Genomic DNA, 16602 nt, shown 5'->3' with positions numbered 1-16602 from the left:
AAGGCTTTCTAATTGCTGTCCCCTAAAAACCAAAGATGTCCTCTGCTAAACTTTATTGTTGAGCATGTTTCTCAAGTGATGTTCTCAAAGCGGAGGTGATGGTGATAGCAGAAAATAAACAGCAAGGCTGCTGTGCTAGGTCATGGGCTGCTTTGGTTTGTTTTAAAATAAATGTTCCTATTTATGTTTTTAAACTTACGTTGGTGGTACCTACCTGTCATGAACCTGAGTGCTCTGTGTAATGAATTTCTCCCCTTTCTACAGAGTTGGAACAGGAAAAAGGAGAGTTAAATGCGGAAAGAAATTTCTTTAAAAATTTATTTATTTTATATTAGAATGCATTTGACACATTGTGCACAAATGGAGCACAACTTCTCCTTCCTCTGGGTGTACATGGTGCAGAGTCACTCCAGGAGTGCAATCATACATGTATATAGGGTAATAACGTCTGTCTCATTCCACCATCCTTCCCATCCCCACAGACCTTCCTCTCCCCTCACTCCCCTTGCAGAATGAAAATTTTGTCAATCTTACTTGTATCATTCTTCTGATAGGTTATAAGCCATTAGTGGTTTCTTTGCTTTTAAAATTGATTGGCTGGAATGCATTTCAAAGCATTCTAATTTTGTGTAGAAACCACATTTACCTCTTCTATATTCTGTTATTAATCAAATTTAATTTTTCCCTTGTCCCACTCTTGTGTAGTTAGCAAAAAAATACTAGACTGGGCATGGTGGCACATGCCTGTAATCTCAGGACAGGAAGGCTGAGTGAGGGGAGGATTGCAAGTTTGAGACAGTCTCAACAATTTAGCAAGACCCTGTCTCAAAATGAAAAATTAAAAGGGCTGGGGATGTGGCTTAGTAATAAAGCACTCCCTGGGTTCAGTCCCCAGCACAAAACAAACAAGTAACGAGCCAAACAAACCCAAACCTGATCTGGCTCATCCTTGTCATCTCAAGGCAGTTTCCTTCAAGGAAATTGCTGCATTGGTCACTTAACAGATTGTCAGACTGTCTTGACGTTGTTATGCACAGGCCTCCTACAGGGATGGCTGGTGGACCTCACCAGTGTGTGTCTGCAGGCGGCCATGTGCAGTGTGGTCTCTGGTGTGCAGCAACAAGGGCCGGCAGGCAGGGTGCCTGTACCGAGGCCGGAGGGGATTCGTCAGAGTGCGTGTGTGGGTCACTGTGAGCATGCAGGGGTGTGGTCCCCACATACCAGCTCGAGGTCAGGAAGCTTCATGTCAGAATAGACCAGGGAGCCCTGACTTGGTGGCTGGAGGTGGCGAGCACGTGTCCCTCCAGTTTAGGACAGTGGGCTGCCGACCGCAGAGGAAGGTGGCTGTGGTGCTGCATCCCGTAGGGCCCAGGCAGGGCCAGTGGCAGGCTTACAGCCTGTCGCTCCTTCATTCGTTTCAGGGTTTGTGTTGACAAGTAGCGTCTTTTGGTTTTAAAAGAGTTTTAATTCATGTAAACTGTTTCTTTTTTTTTAATATCTTTATTTTGTTTATTTATTTTTATGTGGTGCTGAGGATCGAACCCAGTACCTCACGTGTGGGAGGCAAGCGCCCTGCCATGAGCCACAACCACAGTCTCGTAAACTGTTTCTTTAAAGGAAGTTAAATGCAGTTTATTGAGAACTTATTTTTTGGGTGGCATTTGAAGGAAATTGACCTCCCTAGTAGAGATTCGAAAATAGACAATCCGGTTCTGTTGAGATTTCAGAGTAGCTGGCCTGTAAATCTGAGATGTGCTTTTGAGGACAGTGCTCTTGGCTTGTAACACCTGCTGTCAGATGCTGTCACAATAACAGTATTTGTGTCTTAGGTTCTGGACAAAATGCTGTCGGTGAATGATGTTGCGTCCATGGCAGGTTTACTAGAAATCATTGTGATTCTCTGGAAGAGCATCCATAAAAGTCTGGAAAACAATAAAGAGGCCAAGGTCTATACTGTCAACAAGTTCGCCTCTGTGCTTCCTGAGTACCTGAAGGTATTTAAGGTGAGTCCTGGCCACACTCGTACACAGGGCGTTTATGGTGTCCACGTGGTGTTTGGAAATGTGTGCCTCGTGCAGTGGGTGAATCTGGCGCCTTAACATGTGTGTTACCCACATACCAGCTGCTTTTTGTGGCAAAAACATGTAAACATTTGCTACTAGGGCTTTTTGAGACTACCGTATAATACGTTATGTGAACTGTGGTCCTGTGTGCTGCTGTAGACCTTTGAGTTGACTCCTCTTGTCTAACTGGAACTCGTGTCCTCTGGCTGACATCCCCCGGCCCCAGCCCCTACAAGCACCATGCTCTCCATGTGTGTGATTTCTGTTGGGATGAAAGGAATTTTTGTTTCTTGGCACTCTGAAGAAGAAAGTTCATGTTTTTCTTTTTTTTTTTTTTTTTTTTTGAGAAAGTGAGTTTTTTAATATTTATTTTTTTTTTGTTTTCAGTGGACACAACATCTTTATTTTATTTTTATGTGGTGCTGAGGATCGAACCCAGTGCCCCGTGCATGCCAGGCGAACACGCTACCGCTTGAGCCACATCCACAGCCCTATTTTCTTTTTCTTAAAGAGAGGTTTATTTAGGAAAGTAGATGCACATTCAAGGGAGATTGTAAGCCAACTCCAGAGGAAGAAATAGCCTCTTTTCTTTCTTGAAGCGCTGGGGATCAAACCTAAAGCCTCATGCATACTAGACAAGTGCTCTACCACAGAGTTACATCCCCAGCCCTGCACAAAGTTCAGGTTTCAAAACCAAATTTTAAAATATCTAAGAGGTGAAAACGTATTTTTTTGCCCAACCATATAGAAAGCATAGTTTAAATATAGAAAGGTCCCAGGTCTTATGAACCACCCTTTTCTGCTTAAACGTCATTCTTGGCTTTACTGCTGACTATGTGCAACTGGGGGCTGTGTAGTTTTTATGAGTCTTGTTTCTGGGACTCTCAAGTTTCTAAGCTTTTCTGCTTCTGAAATGAAGATGGCCTACCACAAAGGCAAGTCATCTTAGTTGCCAAATTTATCAGTAAGTCTAAAAACTCAATTATGTTACCCACATGTGACACTGAGAAACCAGTGTCACATGTGGGAGGCCCTTGGATTGATCCCCGGTACTACCAAAAAAAGAAGATATCCCTTACTGGGAGTCAGGGGAGGGTGGGCCACTGTGACTGAATGGCAAGACACAACACATCAGGACCCAACTTCTCATGTTTTTGTTTCATGTATATTTTCAGGAAAAGTTCTTCTTGTCCCTTTAGGATCCACTATTTTCTTGTTCTCCCAGCCAAGATCTTTACTGTAGGTGTGTTCTCAATGGAATCTGAACAGTCAAGATCTGCTCTGTACTGTTGCATTAATGCTAGCTCTAATAAAGCTGCTATCCACGAGCACACCACAGTACTGGGTGCCGCTGCCCCGGGAGGCCTGGTACAGTGTCTGCCTGCTGTCGGGTTGTGTGCTCTGATTAGGCTTAGACTGGCTTCAGAGCTCCGAAGCTGTGAGTGCCTGGCAATCTTCACTGTTTTCTAAGGATATTCTGGTTCATTTTGTAGAATTTCCCAATAGTTTTCCTCTTCTGAGAGTTCAGGATTCCAAGTGTACAGTTAATTTTTTTCCTTTTATGAGTATTGCTTTGATTGATTATACTGTGGCTTAACCCAGGGGTGCTCTACTACTGAGCTATATTCCCTGTCCTTTTTACTTTTATTTTGAGACAGAGTCTAGCTGAGTTGCTGAGACTGGCCTGGAACTTGGAATCCTCTTGCCCTAGTCTCCCTAGTATCTGGGATCACAGGTGTACCACTGCACTCAGCTCATCAGTTTTTTTTTTTTTTTTTTTGGTTCTGAGGATTGAAACCAGGAGCGCGTAACCACTGAGTCACGTCCCCAGCCCTTTCTCGTATTTTATTTAGAGACAGGATCTGACTGAGTTACTTAGCACCTCCCTTTTTGCTAAGGCTGGCTTTGAACTCGAGATCTTCCTGCCTCAACCTCCCAAGCTGCTGGGATTACAGGCATGTACCACCACGCCTGGCTAGTATTGTTTTTTTCTTTTAATATTTATTTTTTTAGTTGTAGTTGGACACAATACTTTTATTTATTTATTTTTATGTGTGCTGAGGCTCAAACCCAGGGCCCCGCACGTGCTAGGTGAGTGCCTACCATTAATCCACAACCCCAGCTCTATTATTGTTTTTAAAGGAAATGACAGCATGGAATTTTGTTCCTTCTGGTTCTGGTGTGTCTGTGGGATCTGATGGGTGCCTGGTAACAATATAGCATCCATTCATGTTCAGTATATAATATTCATGTTCATATACAACATAGCATATAAATGCAGCATCCATTCATGTTTGAAATACTAGAAAAACTAGGGGTAGGAGGATCATACCCTGACATCTATATATGTTAAAACCCAAGGCCACGTCATTCTAAACAGAGAAAAACTGAAAGCATTCTCTCTAAAAACTGGAACAAGACAGGGATACCCTCTTTCACTACCATGTTCTTTTGTTCAATATAGTCCTTGAAACCCTAGCCAGAGCAATTAGGCAAAAGAAAGAAATTAAAGGGATTAGAATAGGAAAAGAAGAGCTCAAGCTATCCCTATTTGCCAATGACATGATTTTATATTTAGAAGACCCAAAAACCTACCAGAAAACTTATAGAACTCATAAATTAATCCAGCAATAGCAGGATATAAAATTGACACTAATTAATAAATTGCACTCGCATATATCAATGATGAATCATTTGGAAAACTATTTCATTCATAATAGCCTCAAAAAAAAAAAAAACACACAAAACACTTTGGAATCAATCTAACAAAAGAGGTAAAAGACTTCTACAATGAAAACTACAAAGCACTAAAGAAAGAAATTGAAGAAGACCTTAGAAGATGAAATGACTTCCCATGTTCTTGGATAGGTAGAATTAATATTGTCAAAATGGCCATGCTGTGAAAAGTGCTATTCAGATTCAATGCAATTCCTATTAAAATTCCAATGACATTCTTTATAGAAATAGAAAAAGCAGTCACGAAATTTATTTGGAAAAATAACAGGTCTAGAATAGCCAAAGCAATCCTTAGTGAGAAAAACAGGAGGCATCACAATACCAGAACTTAAATTATACTACAGAGATATAGTAACAAAAACAACGTGGCATTGACACCAAAACAGACATGGAGACCAATGGAACAGAGTAGAAGGCACAGAGACAAACCCACATAAACACTGTTATCTCATACTAGACAAAGGTGCTATAAACATACACTGAGAAAAAAGATAGCCTCTTCAACAAATGATGCTGGGAAAACTGGAAATCCATATGTAGCAGAATGAAGTTGAACCCCCATCTCTAACCCTCCACAAAACTGAACTCAGAGTGGATCAAGGACCTAGGCATTAGACCGGAGATCCTATGCCTACTAGAAGAAAATGTAGGCCCAGCTCTCTATCATGTCGGCTTAGGAACTGACTTCCTCAATAAGACTCCTAAAGCAAAAGAAGTAAAAATCAAGAATCAATATTTGGGATGGTGTCAAATTAAAAAGCTTCTAAGCAGCAAAAGAAACAAACCAAGAATGTGAAGAGAACCTACAGGGTGGGAGAAAATCTTTGCCACCTGCACTTCAGAGCATTAATCTCCAAGATATATAAAGAACTCAAGAAACACCAAAACAAAACCTCTAAATAACTCAATCAATAAATGGGCAAAGGAATTGAATAGATACTTCACAGAAGAACTATGATCATTCAACAAATACATGAAAAAAAGTTTCAGTTTCTCTAGCAATTAGAAACATGCAAATTAAAAGTACACTGAGATTTCATCTCACTCCAGTCAGAATGGCAACAATCAAAAATACAAATGACAGTAAATGTTGGTGAGGATGTTGGGAAAACGTTCACTCATACATTGCTGGTGGGACTGCAAACTGGTGTACCATTCTGGAAAGCAGTATGGAATGGAACCAGCATTTGACTCAGTTATCCCACTCCTCAGTATATACCCAAAGAACTTAAATCAACATACTACAATGATGCACCCACTATGGAAACAATCTAGCTAGGTACCCTTCAACAGAAGAGTAGATAATGAAAATGTGGTATATATACATAATGGAATATTATTCAGCCATAAAGAAGAATGAAATTATGGCTTTTGCCTATAAATGAATGGAACTGGAGACTATTATGCTAAGTGAAATAAGCCAATCCCAAAAAAACAGAGGCCAGGTATTCTCTATGATATGTAGATGCTGACATACAATAAGGAGCTGGGGAATAGACGTTCTTTGAATTAGATAAAGGGGAATGAAGGGAAGGGTTGGGGGTTGGGTATAGGAAAAACAGAAGAATGAATGGGATATAACTTCCCTATGTTCATATATGAATACACAATCCATGAAACTCTACATCGTGTACAACCACAAAAATGGATCCTAATGAGAATTAGTTATACTCCATGTACGTATAATATGTTGAAATGCATAAAGCGAGCCTATGTTAACACGTAACAGCAGACAGGGGAATGAAGGAGGGGGTGGGTCTGGGGAAGACAATGGAACGAATCTCACATGACTTTCCTTTGTATGTATATGGACACACCACAGTGAAACTCCACGTCATGTACAACCACAAGAGTGGAATCCAAAATGCACTCTAATGTGTAACTAAAAAGAACAAATAGAATTTACAGAATAAAAATTAAGGAATGAACACTGGGGACTGCAGCAGGGACTTTCTTCCCTTCTGGCTACTGGTCTGCCTGCAGGGCCGAGTTGGAGCCTGCGTATTTACATAGTCCTGGAGTTGTGTCACTTGCAGGGCACTTGATTTAGGAAGCATCTTCTCCCTCCTGGCCAGTGGGATTAGTTGGTACGGTGAAGGATTGCTGCAGTGCTCACTGGCAGCCCTGGAGATGGGTCGTGAGGCGTCCTGGTGTCAGGCACCCTGTTTGTTTTGTTTTCCTTCCTGTGCTATTAGGATGATCGCTGCAAGATCCCTTTGTTTATGCTGATGTCCTTCCTGCCAGCATCTGCTGTCCCTCCATTCAGGTATGCTACAGTAAAGTAAGAATCTCAGCACCACTGTGCCGGGTCACTGGCTTCAGTCAGCCACCATGCTGTGGCCCCTCCCTGTGCGGGTGGGCCCTGGAGAGATGAGGGCGAGTACCAGGACTGCCCTCGGGAGTCTGGGCGCTGTAGCACCTGGGGTGGTGACACTCGTGTTCAGGTACAGAGCTCGAGATCCAGCTCACCGCCATCACTGACCTTCTGGGTTGAGATGTGTTATGAGCCCAGAATATACAGAGCTACTTAGAGGAGGACTGTGGTCAGGATACTGATCTGCTCTCTGAACCTGGCGTTCCCAGCTGCAGCGTGGTCTCCACCTTGAGGAGCCAGGAGGAGGGCACAGCAGATAGGAGCTACTGCACCCTGCTGGACTGCCTCTGCTCGTGGGGGCAGGTGGGGCACATCCTGGAGCTCATCGATGACTGGCTGCCCAGGGAGCGGCCCCAGACCCAGGTGCGTGCCATGCCTCTGGAGCCAGGCCAGTGCAGACAACTGTTTGGGGCTTGAGCTGTAATTGTCCACTTAACGCCTCTGTTCCCCTTCAGAGTCATCCAGCATCCAAACGCAAAGTGCAAATCCATGACACGCGCCCAGCGAAACCTGAGCTGGCATTGGTTTACTTGGAGTATTTGCTGACCCATCCAAAGAATAGGGAGTGCTTGCTCTCTATGCCCTGGAAGAAACTTAACCATCTTTTGAAAGCACTTGAGATGTCAAAGGTAACATTCTCCTTGAAAGTTGAGTGATTTTGAATGGTGGTTGCAGTGACAGGTAAAATGTGAAGTTTTGCTATTGATGGTGCAGTAGTATTTTTTGAGCTGAAAGAAATGAAGACAGATAGTCCACAAGGACATTGAGACAGCAGGGGAGTTCAGCAGAGCCTTCTACCTGCTCGACGCCTGCGTTTCTGCCCAGGTTTTGGGGGCCCCGGGCTTGGTGGGTGGGTCATCCCTGCTCAGCATGCCAGTCCAGGAAGACTTGGAGGAAACACTGGCTCCCTTGAAGTCCTTGATTTTTCCAGGAACCTTGGGCAGTGTGTGAATTCCTCATGTCCTCAGCGCCCTGTGGACCTGTTTCCTCCCTCCTGGCTGGCTTGGCTACTCCTGTAGCAGTGAATAGCACCTGCCCCTGCTCTTATCCCATGTGGTAGTTTAGCAGAGCCAGGCGCCCGGTAGGGCAGGGCTCATGGGGCTCTGTGCACACCCTGTGGACCTGTCCTGCTGGGCCAGCTGTGTGCTTCTCGGGCCCACTCAGCTGTTCGCGTTCAGGTAGAGAGACAGCAGAGGTCAGCTTCACCAGAGCTGGGTACCTCTAGTTCCCCCGTGCATCCTGATGGTACTTGCCTTAGGACGATATGGGGACGTGGTAATCAGAATGTGGCACTGAGGTTGTGACATTGCAGGTAGATCTGGAATCACTTCTGCGGTCGCCAGGTGGGAAGCCCCCTCACTTCAGCCAAGCAGCTGCCCTGCGAGCCTTCAGTCTGCACTGCCGGCTGAGCATTCACCTGCAGGTCAAGGTGCGCGGCCCCAGCCCATTGGTGCGAGCAGCTCCCTTCAGAGGCGCTTTCTTTACCACCCACCTTGCTGTTTTGTGTTGCACAGTTCTGCTCAGAAGGGAGAGTTCATCTGTCCATCTTGGAAGACACTGGGTTTTGGCTAGAAAGCAAAGTTTTGCCTTTAATTCAAGATCAAGAGGAAGAGCATCTGAAGCTTCAGAGGGTTGTCTACCAGCAGATCATCCAGGTGAGCCATCTGGGCACGTGGTGCCATCTCCAACCGTGTGCTCTGTGCACAGCTGTGTTCCCTGCTTCATGTGTCATTGCAGACCATGGCCTGGGTCCTTGTAAGTGTGCACAGTGGCACTTAAGTATCTGGAGTTTTCCTTTGTGCAAAGTCCAGGCTGTGTGATATGAATGCAGCTTCACACATTGCATGTGATAGGTATTTGGTTAGGTTGGTGGAATCACATCTAATATGTCTCTAGATTTCTTAAGGCAATAGAAATGAGAATGTATCCTCACAGAGATTCCTTTAGAAACATCTTTGTGTCGGACCACTTTGAGAAGTGGTCCATCACATAGGGGAAGTTCTGTCACGCCTGGTTGGTCCTCTTTAACAGCTCTGCCGGTGCACCTTATCTGTCTCTTACAGACCTACCTGACTGTTTGTAAAGACGTCGTCCTGGTTGGGCTCGGAGACCCCCAGTTCCAGATACAGCTTTTACAGCGGAGTCTTGGAATCATGCAGACAGGCACAGTATATTCCATCCTTTAAGGACTATTTATGGCAACATAGCTAGTCCCCTGCCCGTCCCTCTTGTGCTTTGTGGGCTAGGATTCTGGCTTTCAAGTGACAATAAATAAATGTGCAACCAGCTTATACCAAAAGAAGGGTTTATTGGCTGAGGCTGCCAGGACGTCCACAGGTGTTTTTGGTGCCAGACACACGGCTCCTGCTTTCTGCTTCACAGCCGGGCAGACTACCCTTCTTTTTTTTTTCTTTTTTTTTAATATTTTTATTTATTTATTTATTAGTTGTAGTTGGATGCAATATCTTTATTTTACATATTTATTTTTATGAATGTGGTTCTGAGGATTGAAGTCAGGGCCTCTTGCGTGCTAGGCAAGCGCTCTACTGCTGCGCCCCAACCCATCCCGACTCCCCTTCTTATTTCCTGTGCAGGGAATCTGGCAGAAGAGCCCTGGGTGGCTAGGATCTGGCTTTGTGCTGCTGGTGTGGGGTGAGCTGGGAGTTGTTGGGTAATGCCCCCCAGGACCAAGGATAGGTAGTGTAGGTAGCCCATGGCAGCTGGCCACATGGCACCCTGTTTGCTGCTGCTAGGTACTCAGTTTCATGTGCTCAGTGAGCCATTGAGGTCCTGGCCACCAGAGGCTTGGAGTCTGTGTCAGAGAGTGGTCGGAAGCATGGTGTGTGCTGGGTGTGGTATGGGATGTGCCCTGGAGGGCCTGGGATCTGGGGTTGCTGCCCTGTCCCTCCACCTTCTGAGTGTTGTCTCTTGTGCTGTGACCCCTAAACCCTACTCCCAGCCCCAGCCAGCCTCCAGCCCCATTGCCTCCGTGGGGTCAACTGTTGAGAGTGACTGAGACCCAGGAAGCCTCAGCATTTGAAGGCGACATTTCTGTAGGCCTGGACTTGCTGGGTGAGGCTGAGGACCCTTCCCTGTGGCAAGCTGCATTGGGCACACTGCAGCCGCTTGGAGGGGAGCCCGTTGGTCATGCAGCCCCACAACAGGAGAGGGTCTCACCCTGTCTCGTTCTGCTGCTGCTGGAGTTGGTGCTGGGGTGGTCCTGGAGCGGGGACGTGGTCCAGGCCCTGGAGTTGGTTCAGAATTCCCAGAGGTAAAGCCCACACCTAAAGCAGAGCCAGTATAGTTTGTGGTCAGTGGCCTTTTTTCTTAAGCTCTATGTTCTGTACTTGAGTTCGATGATTGAACAGTCAGAATGATTGATTTTTTTAAACTTATTTACGAATAATTTTCCTCTAAGGACTACTTCTAGTGTTTATAATGTCTTCTTTTCCGAGGAGCTGAGTAGAGTCCTGGTCTCCAGCTTCATTACATGATGATGTCTTTTTCCTCAAAATAAGGTCCCGACTTGACCGTAGCTGTGAACTTTGTACCCACACATTCCAGTAACCAGCGCTCCCAGATGGGGTGCCCTGTGCAGCCATTCTCCTGCAGCTGGAGTCCTGCTTGGCAGTGCAGCCTGGTAGACCTACAGTCCGTAGTTGGCTGGACCTTTTCCTAACCTGAGTCCTAGTCAAGAAACCATTGTAATTTAAGAAGTTATTTATGTTGATGTTGATTATGGTACTCTCCACACTGACATGGACCAAAGAAGGGGTCTTCCTGGGACATAGCTGAAGCCAGCCACAGGCATCCAGGTGCCCCCACTAGCGCATGCATGTGCCTCAGAAGCATGGCCACTCTGCAGAGTCAGGAACCAAAGCCGCAGGACTCACAGGAGAACGTCTCCTGGTGAAAAGTACCATCGCAGGTGAAAAGGAAGGTTAGGTCCGTGGGAGACTATCTTGAGTGCAGAGGTGAAGGAGGTTGGTGGAGCGGGATCTGAGGCGGGGGCCGGGGGGCTCAGGCCAGGCTGGTGCTATGGCTTGCTGCCCTCCCTGTTAGCAAGTACTTGTTGATTTACAGACCAGGGGCATCCTAAAGAGATCAGCTTCTGGGGAGAGCCCTCGGAGCCAAGACGCTCAGGTTCAGGCTGCCTAGCAGTGTGCTGAGAACTCTGTCACCTGCAGAGGCCTCAGGCCAGCACCTGCCATGTCCTTCCTTGCTGTGTATCCTGCATGTCTGCAGGCGGCCAGGTGGCCTGACCAGTGCTCTTCTGTTCTAGGTTTATGAGGCACATATGCTTGAAGATAACAGGGTTCTGAATTAGAGTTTCTGGATGTTTTTGCCGGCATCACAGCGACAACCCCTGCAGAGGGGGATGTCAGAGGACAGGTCCTCTGGTTTGTGGGCCTGTGGTCTGCAGAGCACAGTGCCCCTTCACCTGCCCCACTGTGGGCGTTTCCACACTAGGAGCTGTGAGGAGTGTGTCCTTGCACCTTCTTTGCATCCGAGTGCAGCTCCTTGAAGATCTCTGCTATGGGCTTAGAGATCCACATCTGTTGCTGATCCTGGCTGAGCTGTGAACCTCAGGCCTGGAGGTGGCACCAGATCTCCTTTCCGCAGGTGGATCCGGAGGTCTGAGGCAGAACTTCCCATGCCTCTGCTCTGTCGTGCTGCTTGCGGTGCTTGCAGGCCCGTGTCCTTGTCTCCTTGCTGGTCTCACAGGAGAAGTCTTGTTACTGGAGGTTGAGGGTCAACAGGGTGATGTCTAAGATTGCCTAGGGTTAGGACTGTTCCCTGGGCACAGAAACGCAGGTACTGCAAGGTAGAGATGGTGTCTAGAGCAGGTCATTGCAAGGGAGTGGAAAGGTAAGGGAAGGTGAGATGCACCGAATGATGAGGCTCTGGTCTTTGGGTGAGGTTGCAGGGTGGGGCTGGAGGGGATGGAAAGCCCTGGAGAGCCAGGTAGCCTGGCTTCCCAGCCCAGCACTTAGTGTAGCTGCTGCCCCTTGTGGGTCGAGTCAGGCGCCAGTGTTGTGTAGAATTGACGGCATGACTTGGGTCATTTTGCCCTTTCTGGCCTAGCACCACCAGCACAAAGTCACACAAGTATCAGCTGACCCTCAGCCGCTTGTTGGCACACATGTGGCCTTGAGAGCATGATGTGCCCATAAGCCTATGACCCCGTTATGGAAGGTGCAGTAAGACTGCTGCCTCCGGGTCAGTTGCCGTGTCAGACCCTCCTGCTCACCTCTAGCTAACTGCCTGCGCTCACAGTTCCTATGCTTCCTAGTGGGGTATATTTTAAGTATGGGGTGGACTCTAGGACAGCACCTTACAACATGGCCTTGTGGCCATACAAATGAGGCCCAGCCTGCTTCTGGATGGTGTGTCAGATTCACCCACAAAGCTCACAGGAGCTGGCTCTGCTTTTATAGTTCAGTGTACAAAACAAAGATGAAAATTCAGGGTTTCAAGGATGAATAGTATAATATAATCAGGTTTACACAGGAGTAAATTTTACCAAATTAATGCAGCCCAGTGAGGAGAAACCTGGAAAAGAAAGAGAATAAATATGCTACTGCCGAGTGTTAACCACAGAACCATCGCTCTGGGGTGCTTGTTGAAGCTGAATGTCGACTTCACTCTTAGCTGGGAGAAGTCACGGGGTGTGGGAGGAGCCTCACTGCCATGTTGCCCTGTGTTCACACAGCTCAGTGGCTGAGGGCATTGGGTTTCACACCTAAATCAGACAAAGCTTTTACATTTCAGTTTAGGTTAAGAATTTAGATTACTCTGATCAACATGGAGTTATATGCTCCTTTGATCTACCTTCAGATACGCATGTTAAGAGATTTCATCGGGCTTGTGTATCATGTAACTGATTCTTCTTCTTTCCTTTCCAGAGAAGGGATTTTTTTATGTCTCACTGCTTCTTGGCATTCTGAAAGAGGTGACAGGAAGTTCCTGCATTCAGAAACCAGATCCAGATGAGGTCATTACAGTGTTGTATGATACAGTCCAGAAAGTGTTTCAGAAAATGCTGGAATCTATTGCACGGAGCTTCAGGGAGCAACCAGAAGAAGGCCTCCAGGTACTGGCACCCTCGTGGTGGGCTGTGCTGTGGGTGAGGTGTTCTTGGGTCCCTGGGCTGGGCTTGTGGAGACCCAGTGGCAGGTATGTGGGCCCAGCCCTCACCCATGCTTCTGCTGCAGGGCTGGGCCAGTGTCTGTGCTGCAGGGCCCACTCAAGACACTCTCCACCGAGGGCTCTAGCAGGAAGCAGAACAGATCGCCCCAGCCTCCCAGCAACGGTTACTGCTAGAAATATCCAGATAGAATAGACTACCCCCACCCGACACATTTTTTTTTAATTGGGGCATTGTAGTTGTGCCTGTTGAGGGGATTAGAATAGGCTTTTGAAAAATGCTAATTTTTGATTATGTGTAGAATGAGTAGACACCTTGCCTGGAAGCAATTTGCATTAATTGAAGTGATGCGGGATTATTGAAGAAGGAACTCATACAAAACCCATATACCACATTTGTTTTACTCCTAAAGATAATGCAGTGCCGGTTCCTGGACAAGTTCGTGTTGTTATTGGAGAGCCATTCTTTTTCTATTTAACCATTCTTAAAATACTAAAGATTTCAATTTTATTCTATCCTTAGCTGATGGGTAAAACTGAAGATTGTTTGCCATATTTTTCCTATTCTAGTTTGTACTTGAATTCATTTCAAATGTTTGTGTCTTGGTGTCTGTGATCTGTTTGTGTAAAGTAATTTATGCCAAGACCTCGTGTTCCTGTCAACTCTTGACGTTGGTTGAGTGGCCTCATTCAGAACACGTTGTCTTAGGTTTGATGTCTTATTTTAATGTCATCGATGTTTCTCCCTATGGTTCTTTCTTCTTTCCTCCTCCCTCCCTCCCTCTTTCCCTGACTACTGTTGACTCGTCTGTCTTCAAAAGTTTTTGTTTGCTCTTGGTGAGGGAATGTCAAATGGTGGTTTCCAGTGGGCTTTGGTCACGTCTGAGTCAGCCACAGAAGGGAGCCCGGTGGGCTCTGACGGCAGGGAAGTAAGCTTCCTGGCGTTGGCGCCATGGGAGGACGGTGGGAATCCTCATTTCAGGGTCTGCCTGTCCTAGGTAACCTTGGCTTGCAGCTCCACTGAGGACAGCCTCTGTTTCCTTGCAGCTCCTTTACTCTGTCCAGACCCCTCTTCATGCATTCATAACCACCGTGCAGTCCTGGCACCAGGACACTCCTGTCCACCGGGGCGTGCTCTCCACTCTGATTGCTGCGCCTGTGGTTGAGATGAGTCACCGTCTGCGGAAGGTAAAGTATTTGGATCCTGAAACGGTGATGCCTCTTCTTGACTGTCCACAACGCTGCTTCTACCAGCAGCACAGTTTTGAGTTTTCAAACACAGCCTTTATGGGCTGGCTCACCTTGAACACATCTGCTAGTCACACCTTAGAGGTCCGAATGGGTCCATCTCTGTTAAGATTCTTTCCTAGCCAGGTGGGGTGACACATGCTTCTTAATTCCAGCGGCTCAGGAAGCTGAGGCAGGAAGATTGCAAGCTCACAGCCAGCCTCAGCAAAAAGTGAGGCCTTAAGCAACTCAGTGAGAACCTGTCTCTAACTAAAATCCAAAATAGGGCTCGGGATGTGGCTCAGTGGTCGAGTGCCCCTGAGTTCAATCCCCGGTAATAAAAATACAAAACAAAACAAAACAAAAGCCACTCTTTCCTAAAGCCTGGATAGTCGGGGTGAGCAGAATGCAGGAGGACCGGCTGTGTTTGTGTAGGACATCTTGTGTCTCTGCCTGCTGCATGGTCAACCATTTTTTTTTTTTTTTAATTTCTAAGCATAGGAAATTTGAATTTCTGATAGGATAAATTGATAATTCATTCATTCCCACAGACTATCTTATTTTCCTCATAGTAGCTGTGGATGAATAGAGGGTGATGATCATTAATACAAAAATTATTAGCCGATTTGGTTGAAGAGCTATGTAATCAGGGTGGCAGTTGACAAAGAGACCACGAGGAGGTGGGTAGTGATGTAAGAGGACAGGGGAGTTAACAGCAGGGTCTCAGCCCAGAAAGGTGGGCTCCGACGGGATTCCTACTGGGAGAGTTGGGTTTACACACACATGTGCCACTTAACCACGAGGACACGCCGTGACCCCTGTTGGGCGACTCTTCCTGTACCACTTCCTGGAGTCTGCCTGCCAGTGGGGATGCGCTCTAGAGCTCCACCGTGCGTGTGCCAGATGGCACAGTCTGAGGGGACATTGGCATGGTGCAGTCCCTGGGTGGCTGCAAGGTCTTGTGCAGTGCGTGACTGTGAGAATATAAACTGCCTAAGGTATTCCCTAAATTATAAGCATGAAATAGAATGAGGGCCTCCTTACAGTGGGACAGGAGGTCGTCTGCCTTAGTGACAGGAAGATGAGGCCAAGTGTGTGCCTGCTGCTGGCCGTGCTCCACTCAGCTGTCCCCCTCCCTCTGTGCTTGGGGATTCCTTACTGGGTACACACTGGGACTAAGCTGATCATCTCACCATTTGTTCCCGCTGGTCCCATCTGCCCTGTGACTTTCTCAGATTTTTTTTCCTTGCTCTTTTTTGATGAATCAGGTGTTGCTACTCTAGTATCTTCTCTGTTGACTTCACATTATTCTTTGTGTACTTTTGAGTGCTTTCTCTAGACGTTTCCATATGCAAGGTGCAGTCATCAGAGTCTGCCTTCCACAGCCACCCATGCCAGGTCCCTGCTGGGGATTTAGCAGTGCTCTTACCAGTAGAACCCTTCCACCCTCCTGCTGTGGTCCTATTTGTACTTCTATATGGGCTAGGAATCTTGACCCATAATTAACAATCTTTTGTCTAATAGTATCAGAAAAGCCCTTGCAACACAGCTCTAGATGTAAAGCATTCTAATGATAAATAGTATCGTTACACATATCACAGTGGCTGACTTCACCATCCAGATTAATATTGGAGCCCTGCAGAGCAGTTTTGGATACAGCCTTCCCTAGAGCTGTGTGCAGGTGGTTTTCATTCACCAGGGAAGCACCTGTGTAACCTCGTGGCTGATGGTAAAGGCCTTGGTTATCGAGAGCGCTGTTGAAGGACTCTGCCCTGTGCAGGCTGTGAAGCATGCTTTTCCTTTGACTAGGCAGAGCATGCCCCGCCTGGCACAACACAGACTCACCAGGAAATGGAGCTCTGAAAAGGAGGGAGTTAAGACTTAGCATAAATACACAATATTCATAGCATATGACCCCAAAACAAAAGACTTTTTTTTTATACAGGGATTGAACCCATATGGGCTTAACCACTGAGCCACATCCCCAGCCCTTTTTATAAGTTTTATTTAGAGACAGGATCTTGCTAAGTTGTTTAGGGCCTTGCTAAACTGCCG

At 46.6% G+C, this 16602-nt stretch overlaps 1 protein-coding gene across 3 annotated transcripts in view; it reads left to right on the top strand.

The window, feature by feature from the left end:
• The window catches only part of Ncapg2 (non-SMC condensin II complex subunit G2), a 68564-nt gene that overhangs the window by 41032 nt on the left and 10930 nt on the right, over positions 1 to 16602 (top strand). For all 3 annotated transcript variants that reach the window (XM_046433571.2, XM_058577012.1, XM_058576576.1), the window contains 9 exons: positions 1830 to 2003; positions 6995 to 7065; positions 7383 to 7536; positions 7629 to 7802; positions 8486 to 8602; positions 8688 to 8828; positions 9237 to 9336; positions 13080 to 13267; positions 14368 to 14508. In XM_046433571.2, the coding sequence (XP_046289527.1) occupies positions 1830 to 2003; positions 6995 to 7065; positions 7383 to 7536; positions 7629 to 7802; positions 8486 to 8602; positions 8688 to 8828; positions 9237 to 9336; positions 13080 to 13267; positions 14368 to 14508 (1260 nt within the window). The remainder of the gene's footprint in view (positions 1 to 1829; positions 2004 to 6994; positions 7066 to 7382; positions 7537 to 7628; positions 7803 to 8485; positions 8603 to 8687; positions 8829 to 9236; positions 9337 to 13079; positions 13268 to 14367; positions 14509 to 16602) is intronic.

Source organism: Marmota monax, unplaced genomic scaffold (genome assembly GCF_021218885.2).
Source record: "Marmota monax isolate L192 unplaced genomic scaffold, Marmota_monax_Labrador192_F-V1.1 WCK01_AAM20220418_F8-fsc00275, whole genome shotgun sequence".
In the NCBI taxonomy this organism is placed as follows: domain Eukaryota; kingdom Metazoa; phylum Chordata; class Mammalia; order Rodentia; family Sciuridae; genus Marmota; species Marmota monax.
The sequence above is the reverse complement of the archived record's forward strand: the minus strand, read 5'-3'. Positions and strand labels throughout refer to the sequence as shown.